At 35.7% G+C, this 15,995-nt stretch overlaps 1 protein-coding gene across 1 annotated transcript; it reads right to left on the bottom strand.

The window, feature by feature from the left end:
* Positions 1-2,618: 2,618 nt before the first annotated feature.
* LOC148943324 (protein tudor-like) lies at positions 2,619-8,825 on the bottom strand. The gene is given in 3 exon segments (XM_089100958.1): positions 2,619-3,128; positions 7,428-7,685; positions 7,688-8,825. Coding segments are annotated over 3 exon segments (1,293 nt in total). The 5' UTR covers positions 8,414-8,825; the 3' UTR covers positions 2,619-2,819.
* Positions 8,826-15,995: the final 7,170 nt, after the last annotated feature.

The following is a 15,995-nucleotide window of genomic DNA, read 5'->3' as shown; positions in this document are numbered from 1 at the left end:
GCAACTAGCCCCCTCCCACGCCCATTTCATTCTAAAGACATTCAATCCAAATTGAATGTCAAATCCCCCTTTGCCCCAAACTCAAAAATTTCCAAAATTCTACTTAAAATTTTTTTTAAATATTTGTAAAGCGCTAAGACATATAGCGCTACAAATATCAGAATCGACTTTAGGGGACAATTTATGTCATGGGAAGATGTTTTTGAAATCCCCCTTCCCCCCAAACTCAAAATTTTACTTCAGAAGCTTTTTTAATTATTCCTAAAGCGCTGAGAGATAGAGCGTTACAAACATCAGAATCAACTTTAGAGGACAAATTATGTTATGGGAAGATGTTCTTGAAATCCCCATTCCCCCAAAACTCAAAATTTTCCAAAATTCTACTTTAGAAGCTTTTTCAATATTTCTAAAGCACTAATAAATAGAGCGCTGCAAATATCAGAATCGACTTCACAGGACAAATTATTATGGGAAGATGTTTTTGAAATACCCCTTCCCCCAAACTGAAATATTTCCAAAATTTTACTTTAGAATATTTTTTAAATATTTCTAAAGTGCTAAGACAAAGAGCGCTACAAACATCAGAATCCACTTTAGAGGCCAAATTATGTTATGGGAAGATGTTTTGAAATCCCCCTTCACCCCAAACTCAAAATTCTGTAAAATTCTAGCTTTCTTTTCCGTGGGGGGGGGGGGCATTTTCCCCAGGGGGTAAAGTATTTGGACAGTTTGAAGTCAGAAAATAATTATTTCTAGGTAATAGGGCCACTAACAAATTACAGAAGAATAGCGAGGTATCTGGAAATGTTGATAACTAAAAAAAAAAAAAAAAACATGCTTATATAAAGTAAATGTAATCTTTCAATTAGTTTTTTTTTGAAAAAACATCAGTGCCGACCTGGAAGCATTACGGTTTCTGCCAAATTTAAATTTATGAAACCTGGGACTAAACAAGCCAAATTGTTGGGTCAACCATGTATGGTCAACACTAGGAAATTTGCATCTGTTAAGAAGCGACTATTTCAGATGCAGGAAAAACGCATACTAAATTGACCTATCTTTCCAATATATTTATAACCCAATTCACTGTTATCTTTGTTCGACTATTCCTGCCGTTCAACAATGAAACAATTATGAAAGCCGCAATTGATATTACGAGTTATAGCTTCAGTTTGTAAATGACAATTATTGAAATATGTCTTGCAATTTTTGTGAAATAAATTTCTGAGGTGGTATTATTCAGTTTTTTACAGTTGAGGCAGTCTTAGAGTTGTATTATAACCATGGCATGTTATTGAGAAGCAGGGACTGTGATAACTGTGGCCAGATTTGCATAAAATATAGAAATTCGCTCTGTTGCCAGAAATCTAGGCTTATGCCTATCCGAGGTGGCCGCAAATATTCTCCAGTAAAGTGTAATTTTTCAAAACTGATCTATGACAAAACATGGATGGCTGGTTCACACCTTTCTTTGCTAGAAAATTTCCGTTTAATAATGATTTGGCTTCAAATACCGCCTCTAAGGGAGGATTTCATGATCAACAATGTTACTTGTTGTAAAAAAGAACCTTTGTGGATTGGAGCCAGTTCTGCAGAGAGGTTTGTATGAGAGGTCTGCAGAGAGGTTTGTAGGCATCTTGCCCCGCATCCGATAGAACCAAAGTGGACCAGCATCCCTCCAACATCCCCATCCCTCCTCCAAATCTATGTAGAATGGTAGGCGTATTGCCCCGCATCCGATAGAACCAAAGTGAACCAGGATCCCTCCAACATCCCCATCCCCACTCCAATTCTATGTAGAATATTAGGCATATTGCCCCGTATCCGGACAATTGACCATAATATAATTTGGCCATCGGTTTTACCTCATTGTTGCAATTATCCAATTGTTGAATTGGTTTGTTTCCTTAACGAGTCAAGGATTTGTCTTTGTTTGCCACGATTTGCAGAACTTAGTATGCTTTGTATCGATTCAGTCTACAATTTGGGCTTGTTTGTATCAAGTGCCCGGGTTTCAAAAAGATACAAGAGCTGATTACCGACTGATCATTTTCGATCGTTTAAAATCAACAAGGGATTTTGATTTCCAACCCTGCCCAAGTTTCTTAGATCATTCATTCCTTAAGAAGTAGCTGGAGGAGGAAATACAAATAAATAACACATAGAAGACACCTCGCATGTTACTTGGTCAAAACAATGAGCTTATCTCTGACAAGGCCTATCTTCAAAAGTATGGAGAGGCTAGTGGCCACTTTTCAAGGAAAACGCTGTAAACTTTGTGTTGGACATTTACGTTTGTTTGTTGTTGTTTTTTTTTGGGAAGGGGGGCGGGGGGGGTGTGTGTACAAGTTTGGCAATATCTAAAAAGAAAATGAATTATATAAAATTATGGATAACGGAAGAATCATGTATTTAGAGAAATATATAAAATATGACAGAAAGCTCCTTCGTCCATTGTCCACCTTTTGAAAGCCTGTATAATTCTCCAAGAGGTTGTCCCTGTATATACTCATACTTAACGGAATTGCTACAAATATAACGCTCAATGAACAAAACTCTCTATTAACATTATAAATGATTGTATATTTTCAGGTCATGCAAGGCTTTCATTGCTAATACAACTATGAATGTTTACAACTGTTTGGAAGGCTAAAAGATCTCCAAATGTATTATTGAAGGTCACAACAGAGTGTCTCTACGCATAGAAAAAGAGTGTGAAGTTTCGGAGCAGATAGAACAGCCGATATCAAAAGGAGAATGGGTTAAATTTTCCATTGTTATCGTGTGTTTGATAATAATCTGTACGTGGTGTATTCTCGTTAATTTTTTTGATTTTTGAAACTATTTTTGAAACTGATTTTTGATTTTTTTGAAACTAAGGCTTGGGCAGCCATAATTGTCACTGTCTCTGTACGTATCGGCATAACTTTATCAACTGGCACGTAGGTCTCAATCCCTGTGTCAACAGATTTCAGGTAAACTCTAGGTTCTGTAGGTTCTCTAAGGATAAGACAACGTTGATATTGCGAGTTAGGTCCCACAGCACCCAAACACGGTTGCATTGCGAACATTTGACTAACTGGCATCTTCTGCAGGCTGCTTGTATAATTAGGCGAGTTTAAAAACGTCTGCAAGAAAAAAAACACGATGTAAGTTATTATAATAAGTGGTATTTTTCTTTGAATTTAGTACAAATATATGGATAAGAACCTGCACTAACTTTGGTCAACTTGTCATAAGCAATATGCAATGTAGGGGAAATGCTCTACACTCTTGAAGTTTTTCCGAGATTTCAAACTCACCAGCAGAGGCCCATAAAGCTAAAGTAAGGGCTTATATGTTTTTTTTACTGAAAGCAAGGAGCCACATTAAAAAGAGCAGAAATTATTCCGTAGATGAGGGGGCTACCCCTTCCTCAATCTTCACGCTAAAGTGATTTTTTGTCACAATTCTTTAAGTACAGGCTGTTCAAACACAAGGCCCGTTGAATTTGAATGAGAGGTATTTCCAAATAATTTAAGACTTCACCGTAAAGAGTGAGGGTTGAGACAGAGATAGCCCCCCCCCCTTCCTCATATGTGGAACAATTTCTCTTCATTTTGAGTTTTACAGCTATTCCTTATTTTCAGTTCAAAAAACTTGCAGTTTTTTTTAGAGGAAGTTCGGATGCAGTGTAGTCAACCAGAAGAACTCTCACTTGGTATCAAAAGACATCGCCTAGATCCTCACACATTGTTTGCGTCGTTCTACTGGTAAGATGTATCGAGAGGTCTAGGTTTGCGAGCCAGCACCCTCTGAAAACAATAACCAGGTCAAAAGAAGAACCTGTGGTAAAGACTCGGAGAATATGTTGTGCCATTGGGTTTCCAGACATGATCTATGGAACGAAGACTGGTCGAAGAGGGTCAGAGGAGTTGCAGCCGATCAAACAAAATGGTCGTCAGAAGTCATTCCAAGGTCCTTTTGTGCCAGGCATGCAGTATAATCCTCTAATTCCCACCGGAAGTAAAGTAAGTGAGGAAGGGCAATACGACTTTTCACACATTAGAGACGGGGGGAGAGGGGATTGAAACTATCAAAATTATATCTTCTGCATATATTCTTGTAGTCTTGATGGCCCACATGAGTTCAGTCTCATGAGGACTTTGTCTTCTTCCCTCACACTGCGTAAGTATGATGTCATACCAAAAGGTAGCAAAAATTTTTCATGTGCGTTTGTTCCAGTACATGTTCCCTAAAAACTTAACTTTTATCAATGGGTCCTTCCTCTCTAATGATTAAAACAGAATATTTCCATGAAGATTCACCAGAAAGTGATTATCATCCTTTTTTCATATTCTTTCTTTTCTCGTACATTTTTCTTTTCTTTGTATAAGAATCCTCTCGACCAAAGGACTGAGGGATATAAGCTTTAAGTCGATCAGATAAAATAGCTATTTACTCTTTTTAAGCCTTTTCAAGCGAACTGGGAAACAGAATTTGGCCTTTCTTTGGGCCCTCAATACCGGGACTTACGGTTTTTAAGTTTTAAACGGTTCAGAAAAATTTTCTTGTCGTTTTAATCCCTCTTTTCCAGTAAGCCAATAATTTCCTCTTTTCTATCTGCATTGGGGCCCCCTTAGCCTAAGGATTTGAGGATAGAAGTTTCAAGCCATTAAAAAAAAAAGAATTTGTTCTTTCAGGAGAACCAATTTTTCTCTTTTTTTTGTACATCAGGGTATGCTTGATCCCTAGGATTTTACGATATAAGCCGTGAGACGATCAGAAAAAAAGTCATTCACTTATTTTGACCCTATATATATATTTTTTTTTTTTTGAGGAGGGGGCTTTGCCCTAAACAACTTTTTTTTGGGTTGTTCTTCTTGGTCAATAGACCTACGGCTGCAAGTTTCAAAATAATCAAGTCGAAAAGATTTTGAATGTGAACCTTTTGAATATCCGAGAGAAATGGTTATTGGGATCTTTTTTGTATGTCTAGGAGGCCATGGGGATACTTGATGGTAAAAAAGGGAAGGAAGCAAGGGCGGATTGCCCTTCAAACAAAAATTTTAAACGGGGAACTTTAACTTCAAATTTTTATTTGACAAAACCCTCTCCCATTTTAATATAAATAAAACAAAAACCCAAAAAAAAAAAAAAAAAAAAAAAATGCATTTTTAGAGCATTTTGCTAGTTAAGATAACGGCACTGCAAAAAGACTTCAGAAAGTAATTATACTAATAGTCAGAAAATAGGACAAACAATTAGAGTCAACAAACATTTGTTCCTGAATGGCTTGAGACTTAAAATGTAATTCCCGTAGTCAAGTGAATCCTGTTTTACAAGACAAATTTTTACTTAGGGGAGTTGTGAACAAGGAAGGAGGGCAGAGGCGGTTTTTGGTGAGAGACAGAGGGGGAAATTGCCCAAGGCAGAAAATTTAAAACAAACAATGTAACAATTATAATCGTTTTGTAATTATTTTAATTTTATTTTCATTAAAATAAAATAGAGGGCGCAGTTAATAAATAAAACAATTAATAAATTATTGATTAAATAATAAAATAAAATAAGTAAAAATAATAATTTAAATGATAAACATAAAAAATATTTAAAACGTAAACTAGTAATTAATTTATGAACTAAAAAAACCTTTATTTAGGTTTATGTTGCCTGTGCTACTTTCGGTATGTTATTGTTCTTCTCTTCAACGGTTTTAATAAATCAAAAAAAAGGAAATGTTTACTATTACTCCATAGCTGAGATTCAGTTCTGTCCATCTACATAATTAAATTTTTGAAATTCAGTGTACAGGATTTTTAGAATTAAAAATACGTTGAAATTGATTGAAAAAGGAAAATTCTCCTATTTTATAAGCAAGTTCGGATCCGTCTCTACAAAAAAGTAAAAATAATATAATAATTTTGGTTCGGTGAACAAACAGATACGAGATTGATGAATGCAATGATAAAAGTAAGTATCTTCCCCTTTTGGTGCAAATTATGGCTGCATTTTTGTCTCAAAATTGGTTGTTTCAGAGGGAAAATATACCTTAATTTGTAAAAATTTGGTCTGAAAATTTTGTGGGAAACGGGGGGGTTTGGTGTGCACTAATCAAGATTTTGTCCCGGGCAAAAGAGAGGCCAGAACCATCACTGTAGGGGGGAAGGGTTCCTTAACAAGGTCAGTATATTTCTAGTAATGGATAACCAATATTCTACAGAATGCTGACATCTAACACTGCTATTCACACACACAGATGCATAGGAATAGGAGTCCTATAAATATAGGCTGGAAAGGCCAGGACAGTTTCTTGTGACAGAAGAACATATGCAAAGATTGGTAATACTCTTGTCTTCAGCCTTTAATGAGGGAAACACGACAAAATTCTTGCATTATGATATGCAGACAAAACGGATTTTCTAGGTTGCTTCCACATTAGTACAAGCTTTTCCACTATATTTTTTTGCTTTTAGTAACGCCATTATCCATTATTCAATTTTTACCTGACCTCATATTTTAAATATTTGCGATTTTGAATTTTCAAGAAAGATTTGCAAACATCAGTTTCAAGGATTCTAGAAATCTATAAAGGCTTTTTTGTTGTATATTTGCTCAAGCTGTAAGAAAACCTTCAGGGACAGGAGCTTTTTCTTTAATTCAATTAGTTGTTCGCAAAATTATTTATCAAATTGAGAAAGATATGGATGACGCTTAATTTAGAAGTTTCAAATATGGGACTTCCATGGTTCTAAAGTTTCATGCGTTTAAATTTGTACATAGAGCCGGCGGTTCTAGAGAGGGGACATTTACCCAAGGGGCAGAAACTTTAGGGACGCAAAATTTCAAATAAATCATCTAAAGGTTAGAAAAATTCTGTAATTTTTGATTTTTATTTAAGTAAAGAAGAGGAAAGAGTTAAATAAAGCAAAATAACAATATAATAAGACAATAATAATTAAAATAATTGAATAACGAATTAAAAAACAGATTATTAATTAATAAATAAATTAAAAATTATTTTTTTAATAAATGAAAATTTATTAAAATGTGGCCTAAAAATTTTGTGGAAGACAGAGGGGAGGGGTGGGGGTTAATCTATATTTCACCCCAGGCAAAAGAAATGCCATAACCATCAATGTTAGTGCATAGGAATCCTAAAAATTGAAACAACATTGTAAAAAAAAATATAAAAAAAATAAGAAAATACAATTGACAGAAATGCGGATTGAACATTGAATTGACCCTTACAATTTCCACTTTAAAGAATATAGGTAAATGTTTCGAGCCAAACATTTGGATTTTTATGCATATAATTATATTTGTCAGAACTTTCCTTGGTGGATGAAAAACTCAACATACTTTTATTAAGCGCTAAACTAACCTGACCTAAACATTAGAGTGACTTTACTTTTTAAAGTAAAAAACAGATTAAAAAGAAAACTTACTTCAAATGCACGAATGCCACTTCGAGCCTTCTCTTGAATAACATAGAAATTCGAACGAGATTCCACATTTGTGACTACCACATTTGCTTCAAAATTGCTTTGGATTTGAAGTTTTTCATAAGAAGTTGGATTCCCACGAGCCAAGGAACAAATAGATTTGGATGCAATCAAATCCTTCAATATATCTACAACATTCCTTGATTCATAATATAAGTGAACTTCAGGGGGATAAGTTTTCCCAAATTTACATTCAAATATAGTTTTCCTTTTGTATAAGCTTCAAATTTTTCACAAAAAATTGCTTCTGCTTCGAAATCAATAAGTGAACATCGAACGGAGTAAGTCTTTAAATTTAGAATTTCGTTGGGTATCTCATATAGATGGTCAAAAGGCAACACTTCTTTAGGTCCGTAATCTACATAGTACACATGTACAACTTCAGGCGACTTGACTTTAGATATAACAGCACGGTAATATTTTCTATCTGAAGATGATTGGGCTACACATGTTAATGTTTCTTGGCCTTTTGTCAAAGGCTGTAACCTATGATTCTGGGCAATACTTTCGCTGAGATTTTCTATTTCTTGAAGATCATCTGCCAATTGGATACTAAATTTCAATGGTCCTTTGTCAACTGAAGATACCCTAACTTTGCAAATTACATCCATGTCCAAAACAAGGGGTTCATACGTTCTTTTAGAGGTACTCTTAATTGTGGCAGCTAGTGGTGCTTTGAAAATTGGTGGAGCCTGGTCAAGAACTGGTACAAGAAGCCCTACTTTCATTTTAGCAAGAATATCTGCATTATAACCGTGTTCATTCGCCATTATCACTAAGTCTATACCTCTTACTTTCCTTAGTTTTCTTATTGCGAAAATTTGGTTTTGGATAAGGTCTACAAGCATAGTATGATAAGTGTCTCTAAGTTGCTCAGAAGGTAGTTGAAGCCCAGTCAATAGATATTTTACAAGAGGCGGGAAGGACATGTGAGTAGCAAATGACTGTCAAGAACAGAATGCTTTTCTAAGGCTCCTTTTTCGTGTGTTTACTGATTGAAAAGAAGTAAAAAGACAAATAAAAAGGGCAAAATAAAAGTATATACAGATGGTTCAAAAGAGGTATCACTCTTCGTCTTTCTTCGCCTTCGCATCACTCTCCTTTGTTTTTGTTGTTGATGGTTTTTTGAAACAGTTTGAAATAGATTGAAATAGTTTTTTCCAACCAAAATAAAAAAAAATAACCATAACACAATACGTACACATTATTATCAAACAGACGATAACAATGGAAAATTTAACCCATTCTTCTTTTGATATCGGCTGTTCTATCTGCTCCGAAACTTCACACTCTTTTTCTATGCGTAGAGACACTCAGTTGTGACCTTCAATAATACATTTGGGGATCTTGCATCCTTCCAGACAGGTGTACACATTCATAGTTGTATTAGCAATAAAAGCCTTGCATGATCTGAAAATATACAATCATTTATAATGTTAATAGAGAGGTTTTTTCATTGAGCATTATATTTGTAGCAATCCCGTTAAGTATGAGTATATACAGGGACAACCTTTTAGAGAATTATACGGGCTTTCAAGAGGTGGACTATGGAGGAAGGAGCTTTCTGTCATATTTTATATATTTCTGTAAATATATGATTATTCCTCTATCCATAATTTTATATAATTCATTTTCTTTTTAGATATTGCCAAACTTGTACACACCCCCCCCTCGCCCCCCTTCCCAAAAAAAAACAACAACAAACAAACGTAAATGTCCAACACAAAGTTTACAGCGTTTTCCTTGAAAAGTGGCCACGAGCCTCTCCATACTTTTGAAGATAGGCCTTGTCAGAGATAAGCTCATTGTTTTGACCAAGTAACATGCGAGGTGTCTTCTATGTGTTATTTATTTGTATTTCCTCCTCCAGCTACGTCTTAAGGAATGAATGATCTAAGAAACTTGGGCAGGGTTGGAAATCAAAATCCCTTGTTGATTTTAAACGATCGAAAATGATCAGTCGGTAATCAGCTCTTGTATCTTTTTAGCACCCGGGCACTTGATACAAACAAGCCCAAATTGTAGACTGAATCGATGCAAAGCATGCTAAGTTCTGCAAATCGTGGCAAACAAAGACAAATCCTTGACTCCTTAAGGAAACAAACCAATTCTGGACTAAGTGCAACAATGAGGTAAAACCGATGGCCAAATTATTTTATGGTAAATTGTCCGGATACGGGGCAATATGCCTAATATTCTACATAGAATTGGAGTGGGAATGGGGATGTTGGAGGGATCCTGGTTCACTTTTGTTCTATCGTATGCGGGCCAATACGCCTAACATTCTACATATAATTGGAGTAGGGAGGGGGCTGTTGGAGGGATGCTGGTCCACTTTGTTTCTATCGGATCAGGGGGAATATGACTACCGTTCTACATAGAACTGGAGTGGGGATGGGGGTCTTGGAGGGACACTGGTCCACTTTGTTTCTATAATCACTCAGATTAAAAATCCTTGCGTTATTACAGTTCAAAATAGATAAAATACGCCAACCTTCTACTAAAAGTTGGCAGCAAGAAGAGAAAGGACATTGGAATGGCCAGAAGCCAACTTTGTGCCTCAACATTGAATTTCCATGTTCAAACAAGGTTTTACCAATTCCGTGGTTGACGGATTATTTTTTTTTTGAAATAGTGCTCTGCCAGATATCCTTCCATATGTTCTTCTCTTCTGCCATATTTGGGTATATTGTCTCAAACTTCACGCCAGTGTCTTTCGATGTTTTGTGTGTGAGCACCTGTTGCGGGGTCAACCAAATTTATGCTGTGGTTGACGCGTAAATGCTGATAGCCCTGGCTAGCCAGGCAATCGTAGGCCGTCCAACAATCACTGATAATTGTTGTCCCTGGTAGTAATTCCCAACAACGTGGCACTACTTCTATCCGGCACAGAAACCATGAATTAGTTACCAGTTCCTCGCTCTATTCCACCAAATACCCAAGCACCCATGACAATCCGACCACGATTATATTTACGTTTCCCAAATTTGGCTTCATCTATCTCAACAATGACCCCTTCTCCTCCCAAAGGAGCGGAGTTTGAATGACATATGCACATACAAACCTCTCTGCAGAACTGGCTCCAATCAACAAAGTTTTTTTTTACAAGTAACATTGTTGATCATGAAATCCTCCCTTAGAGGCGGTATTTGAAGCCAAATCATTAAAAAACGGAAATTTTCTAGCAAAGAAAGGTGTAAACCAGCCATCCATGTTTTGTCATAGATCGATTTTGAAAAATTACACTTTAACGGAAAATATTTGCGGCCACCTCGGATAGGTATAAGCCTAGACTTCTGGCAACAGAACGAATTTCTATATTTTATGCAAATCTGGCCATAGTTATCACAATCCCTGCTTCTCAATAACATGCTAAGGTTATAATACAACTCTAAGACTGCCTCAACTGTAGAAAATTGAATAATACCACCACAGAAATTTATTTCACAAAAATTGCAAGACATATTTCAATAATTGTCATTTACAAACTGAAGCTATAACTCGTACTATCAATTGCGGCTTTCATAATTGTTTCATTGCTAAACGGTGGGAATAGTCGAACAAAGATAACAGTGAATTGGGTTATGAATATATTGGAAAGATAGGTCAATTTAGTATGCGTTTTTCCTGCATCTGAAATAGTCGCTTCTTAACAGATGCAAATATCCTAGTGTTGAGCCTACATGGTTGACCCAACGATTTGGCTTGTTTAGTCCCAGGTTAGATAAATTTAACTTTGGCAGAAACCGTAATGCTTCCGGGTCGGCACTGATGTAAGTTAAAAAAAAACTTAATTGAAGGCTTACATTTACTTTATACAAGGATGTTTTTTTTTTTAGTTAACAACATTTCCAGATACCTTGCTATTCTTCAGTAATTTTTTAGCGGCCCTATTACCTAGAAATAATTATTTTCTGACTTAAAACTGTCCAAATACTTTACCCCCAATCGAAATAAATTTCGTAATAAATTACTAAATTGGAAGTAAGCTGCTTTTTGTATGGCTCTAGGTGGTTGGCCAATGAGGATAATTTTCGGCAATCTGTCATCCTTCATCCACAGGACGTGTCCTAGCCATCTCAGCGTTTTTCTCTCATTATAGCCCTATAAAGTGGGATTGAACCACATTTTTAATGCAGCTCACTGTTTGAAATACGGTCAGTCAGACGGGTACCCAAACGGCCCAGATGAATGGAGTTGTTGGGGCGCCTTCGAAATTTCATATGATATCGGGTTTAACGTAGTGAAAATTTTCCATGAAGAAATTATATAAAGAAAATACTATGATAGGCTACCACAAAGACTATCACAAAAACTAGATGTCAACACTTACAGTCCACCTGGATGGCAGATTTCAGACAGAAAATTGGAGTTGTTCAAGCGCCTTATTAAGGTAGGATAGAATCCTCAGAAATATTAAATACACAACAATCACCATGTTCTTTTCTGAACAAAAAAAATCGTGATCAAAAAATTACAAAATACTATTTTTTTAACTATTACTAACAGCTCAATGCACCACCAAGCTGCACTAGCGGCAAAACAACTGCCAACACCCCTCCTAAGCCTCAAACCATTCAAACCTTCGCTCATTGCCCCTCCCTTGAAGCTATGGTTTCTTTTGAATACATTTAAAAAATAGTCTCTTCCAACCCAAATCATCAAAAATTAGAATTAATTCCCTATAAAAAGATTGTTTATGCATGAGTTACAAAGATCTGAATGGAGCTTAGCTGCATATCGAGTTGCTGGTTAAGTATACATTTGAAATAGATTGATTGAGATTATTGTAGTATGATTTGATGTTTAATCTACTTACTTTTACTTGTTATTAAAAAGGAGAGGGGGAACTGTTTTTTTTTCAGAAATGAAATGTATTTTATATTAGTAATAACCAGATATTTTAAAAATAAGGTAAATACTGCAAACTGATAGAATTTTTATTGCGGGGAATTATGCCGGAAATCCCCAGGAAAGTTCTTTTTTTTACCAAATTTTTTTCACTTTTTTCAGTGTTTTTTTTTTAATATTAACTAATGAGATCCTACTAGCATTTTTTGCATCCCAACAGCCAAATGATCTAAGTCTTGGAGATTCTTGATTCAAACATCCATTTTGAACATCAGCATAATAAATTTATATCATTTTGAAAATAAACAACTTTCGACCTTTTCCGTAATTTTGTTGGAAAAAGAAATTTTTTATAAATGTTTCTGTTATCACAAAATTTTGTTTTTTGATTTTTTTTTTTAATCAAATTATCTAATTTGAAAATTTTTTGCAGCTTTACTTGATTAGGGCTAAGAAGTTAGAATTTGTAATTGCAATGGCTAACTGGGATTTTCACTCCAATACCCCAAGAACCTTGATGGTATTTTATGTTTTCGTGATTATATGCTATGCTTTGACTTGTTGGCATGAACAAGCAAAAATGAACAACAGAGGCATGGAGAGGAAAAGATGAAAGCAAAGGAATATCAAAGATGTATTCACTCAAAAGAAACACAGTCTTTGATAGTGGGGGGAGTGAATTCGTTGGAGCACTGTCACAAGTAGAACCTTGTGGCTAAGAAATTCAATTTTGTCACTTGCTGATTGCACTAACTGAACGATCTTTCAGCATGATACCCCCAATGGATATGATTTTATGCCTTCAAGATTACAAGTTTTGATTTTACTTAACAGTATAACTAACTAAGCTATTGTGCAAATGCATTCAACTTAAATAGAGAACTTAGTGTTGTATAGGCTGTATACTTCCTGGTAAGAGAAGTCATAGTTACAACACATTAACAATTGAAAATTGGTCGCGGTGGTAGCAGGGATGCCATTCAGATATTTTCATTTTATTTGGGAAAATTGTCTCCAATTTTGCCACCCACCCCAGGATTTTGACAAAATTACGCCACTGATTGAGGGGCAAATAAAGTTGATTGTATGACTTCAAAGCAAGACAGTATCTGTTTGGTTTTCTTTTTTTTTTTGGGGGGGGGGGGGGAGAAAAAACATCAAAATTTGTTTATATATATTTTGGTTTAGTTTTTACAAGTCTGACAAAAATTCCAGAGGGATGCCTTGTCCCCAGTGTAACATTTCCCCTAAAATATTCTAACTCCAGGAATTTCCCTCCCCATGGAATATTCTACTCATAGAAATCTATCCCAAGATCAGCCCACCCCCAAAAAAATTTGTGCATACTTCCCAATAACAAATACTACATGTAAGCAATGGACGAATTTCATAACTTACAGGCCTCTCCCCATGGACTGTGAGGGGTCATTTTACAGCTAAAGACATCAAGGCTGTACCCATAATTTTTTTTCGGGCAGTTTTACTCAAAGATTTTTTTTTTTTGGGGGGGGGGGGGTTACACAAAAAAAAAAAAAAACCCCATAAAAATTTTTTTTTAATACTTTTTGTTAACTTTTTTTTACTTAAAAAAACCGTTTTGGGGTGTTGAGGGGTAAAAACCCAATAACCCCCCCCCCACTCTGGCGCAAGTCGGGAGAGACATGGATCTTAGATCTTTTAACTATACTTAACAAAAAGGCTATCTCAAAATTTTGATAAGATAATTTTGGGAGGAAATGCGCATGGGAGGGTGTCCAGTTGCACTCCGATCTTTTTGGTCACTGAAAAAGGGCACAAGAACTTTTAATATCCATGAGTCAGCACTCTCCCAGGATATACGATCACTCCTGAGAAAAACAGCAAATAAACAAGCCTCCGTGATTCAAACAAAAAATACTCCGTTTTTGGTTAGCTTTCATTTTTTTGTTTTGTTGTGGACTAATTTCTAATTTCTGACTCAGTCAGTAAACAAGGTTTCCTTAGTCATAAATTGGACCTGGAAAGAGTTCTTTCTAAATAAGGCTGTAGCACTCAGATGAGCTAAGCAATCATACTAGTACCAGAGAATTAAGACAAAAGTGGTTTGGTTTGAAAGAATGGGTCTTTCTTGAATTTTCCTATGCTATTATAATTAAACCTATCTCATTAAAAACAATTGAAACTTCAAGTTTGTAGCATGCCTATGATATGTTATGATTGGCTATAGTTTATTTTGTTTTTGGCTAAAACAAAACACACAGAAAACCTCTGTATAATTGCCCTGGAACATCTCTACATGAAAAATTTGGCAAAAAGAAATTGAAGACAATTAAAAAGAATTTTGTATAGTAATTCATTCAAATCCCCCAGTCAGGGCTGTATCCTGGGGAGAAGGTTACTCGGTTTGACACCCCCCCCCCCGGAAATGTTTGTCTGATTCGTAAAAATGTAACAAAAATGGATATAAACAAATTTAGTATGCATTTTTAGAGGTTTTTTGAGTAAAACCCACCCAAAAATTTTTTGAGTAAAAACCCCTCTGAAAAAAATCCTGGGTACAGCCTTGCCCCCAGTATCCCAGAACACCCCCCACCCTCCAAAAAAATGTACATACATCCCACAATCAAAAACAACATGTAAAAAATAGACAAAGTTCACAACTTACAGGCCTCTCCCAAAAGACAGTGGGGGGTTATTTTACAGCTAAAGACATAGTTGTTTTATCTTTCAACTATACTGAACAAAATGGCTCAAATTTGGATCAGATAACTTTGGGGGAAAATGAGCGAGGGAGGGGGTTCAGTTGCTCTCCAATCTTTTTGGTCACTTAAAAAGGGCACTAGTTCGAATGAGCCCTCTCCCAATATTCTATACAATAACCCTTGGGAAACAACGACCTTTGATGGGTAAAAGTAAATTTAATTGAAGGGTAAAACTAAACTGATTGATTTCAAATCGGCATAAAAATCCATTTTTTTTATATATGTCTATTGGTATCAAAATTCAGTTTTTTAGAGTTTCAGTTAGTATTCAGCTGGCTAGCTCCTTACTTACAGTTCGTCACCACAAACTGTTTGATAAGACTGGTTGTATAGACCATATCTAGATTGTATAAATTTGTCACCAATTAAATGTTAGGTTGGATCTCCTAGTTTCTCTTGAATGTTATTGGTCATTTCAGCATTTACATAAAAAAAATATATTAACAATAGCAAGACCGTATCCAGGAAGCAGGAGAACCACCACCCCTGGTGTCTGGTAGAGACCACCTTGAAACATGTGCAGAAAAAACCTCACTTCTAGTGAAAAGAACTAAAGCAGTTCTTTGTGTAATTCATGCAAAATAGAACTTTACAGACTGAACATTGCTATTTTGTGTAATGGGGCTCAATCTTTGTACTGCATTGAGCACAACTTCTTGAAGTAGCTTGAACAGGTAAGTCTTTTTTTTGATCCAATCTCTTTTATGGTGGAACGCAAGGCTTGAATTTGGGGAAAATTTTCAATTTATTCCGATGCCCGACCTCTCTCACCCTCGCACAAATAACTTCCAACCAAACCAGTAACAATGCGACATCTAAATTCTTTCAACATCATCTTGTTAGCATCTGGTATAGTGGACAACTTGAACAAGACAAAGGCATTGATTGTTGTAATGTCTATGAAGTGCCACCACTCTCT

The sequence above is a fragment of the Artemia sp. Qi Xiang Cuo genome, chromosome 15, assembly GCF_049724085.1.
Source record: "Artemia sp. Qi Xiang Cuo chromosome 15, ASM4972408v1, whole genome shotgun sequence".
In the NCBI taxonomy this organism is placed as follows: Eukaryota; Metazoa; Arthropoda; class Branchiopoda; order Anostraca; family Artemiidae; genus Artemia; species Artemia sp. Qi Xiang Cuo.
The sequence above is the reverse complement of the archived record's forward strand: the minus strand, read 5'-3'. Positions and strand labels throughout refer to the sequence as shown.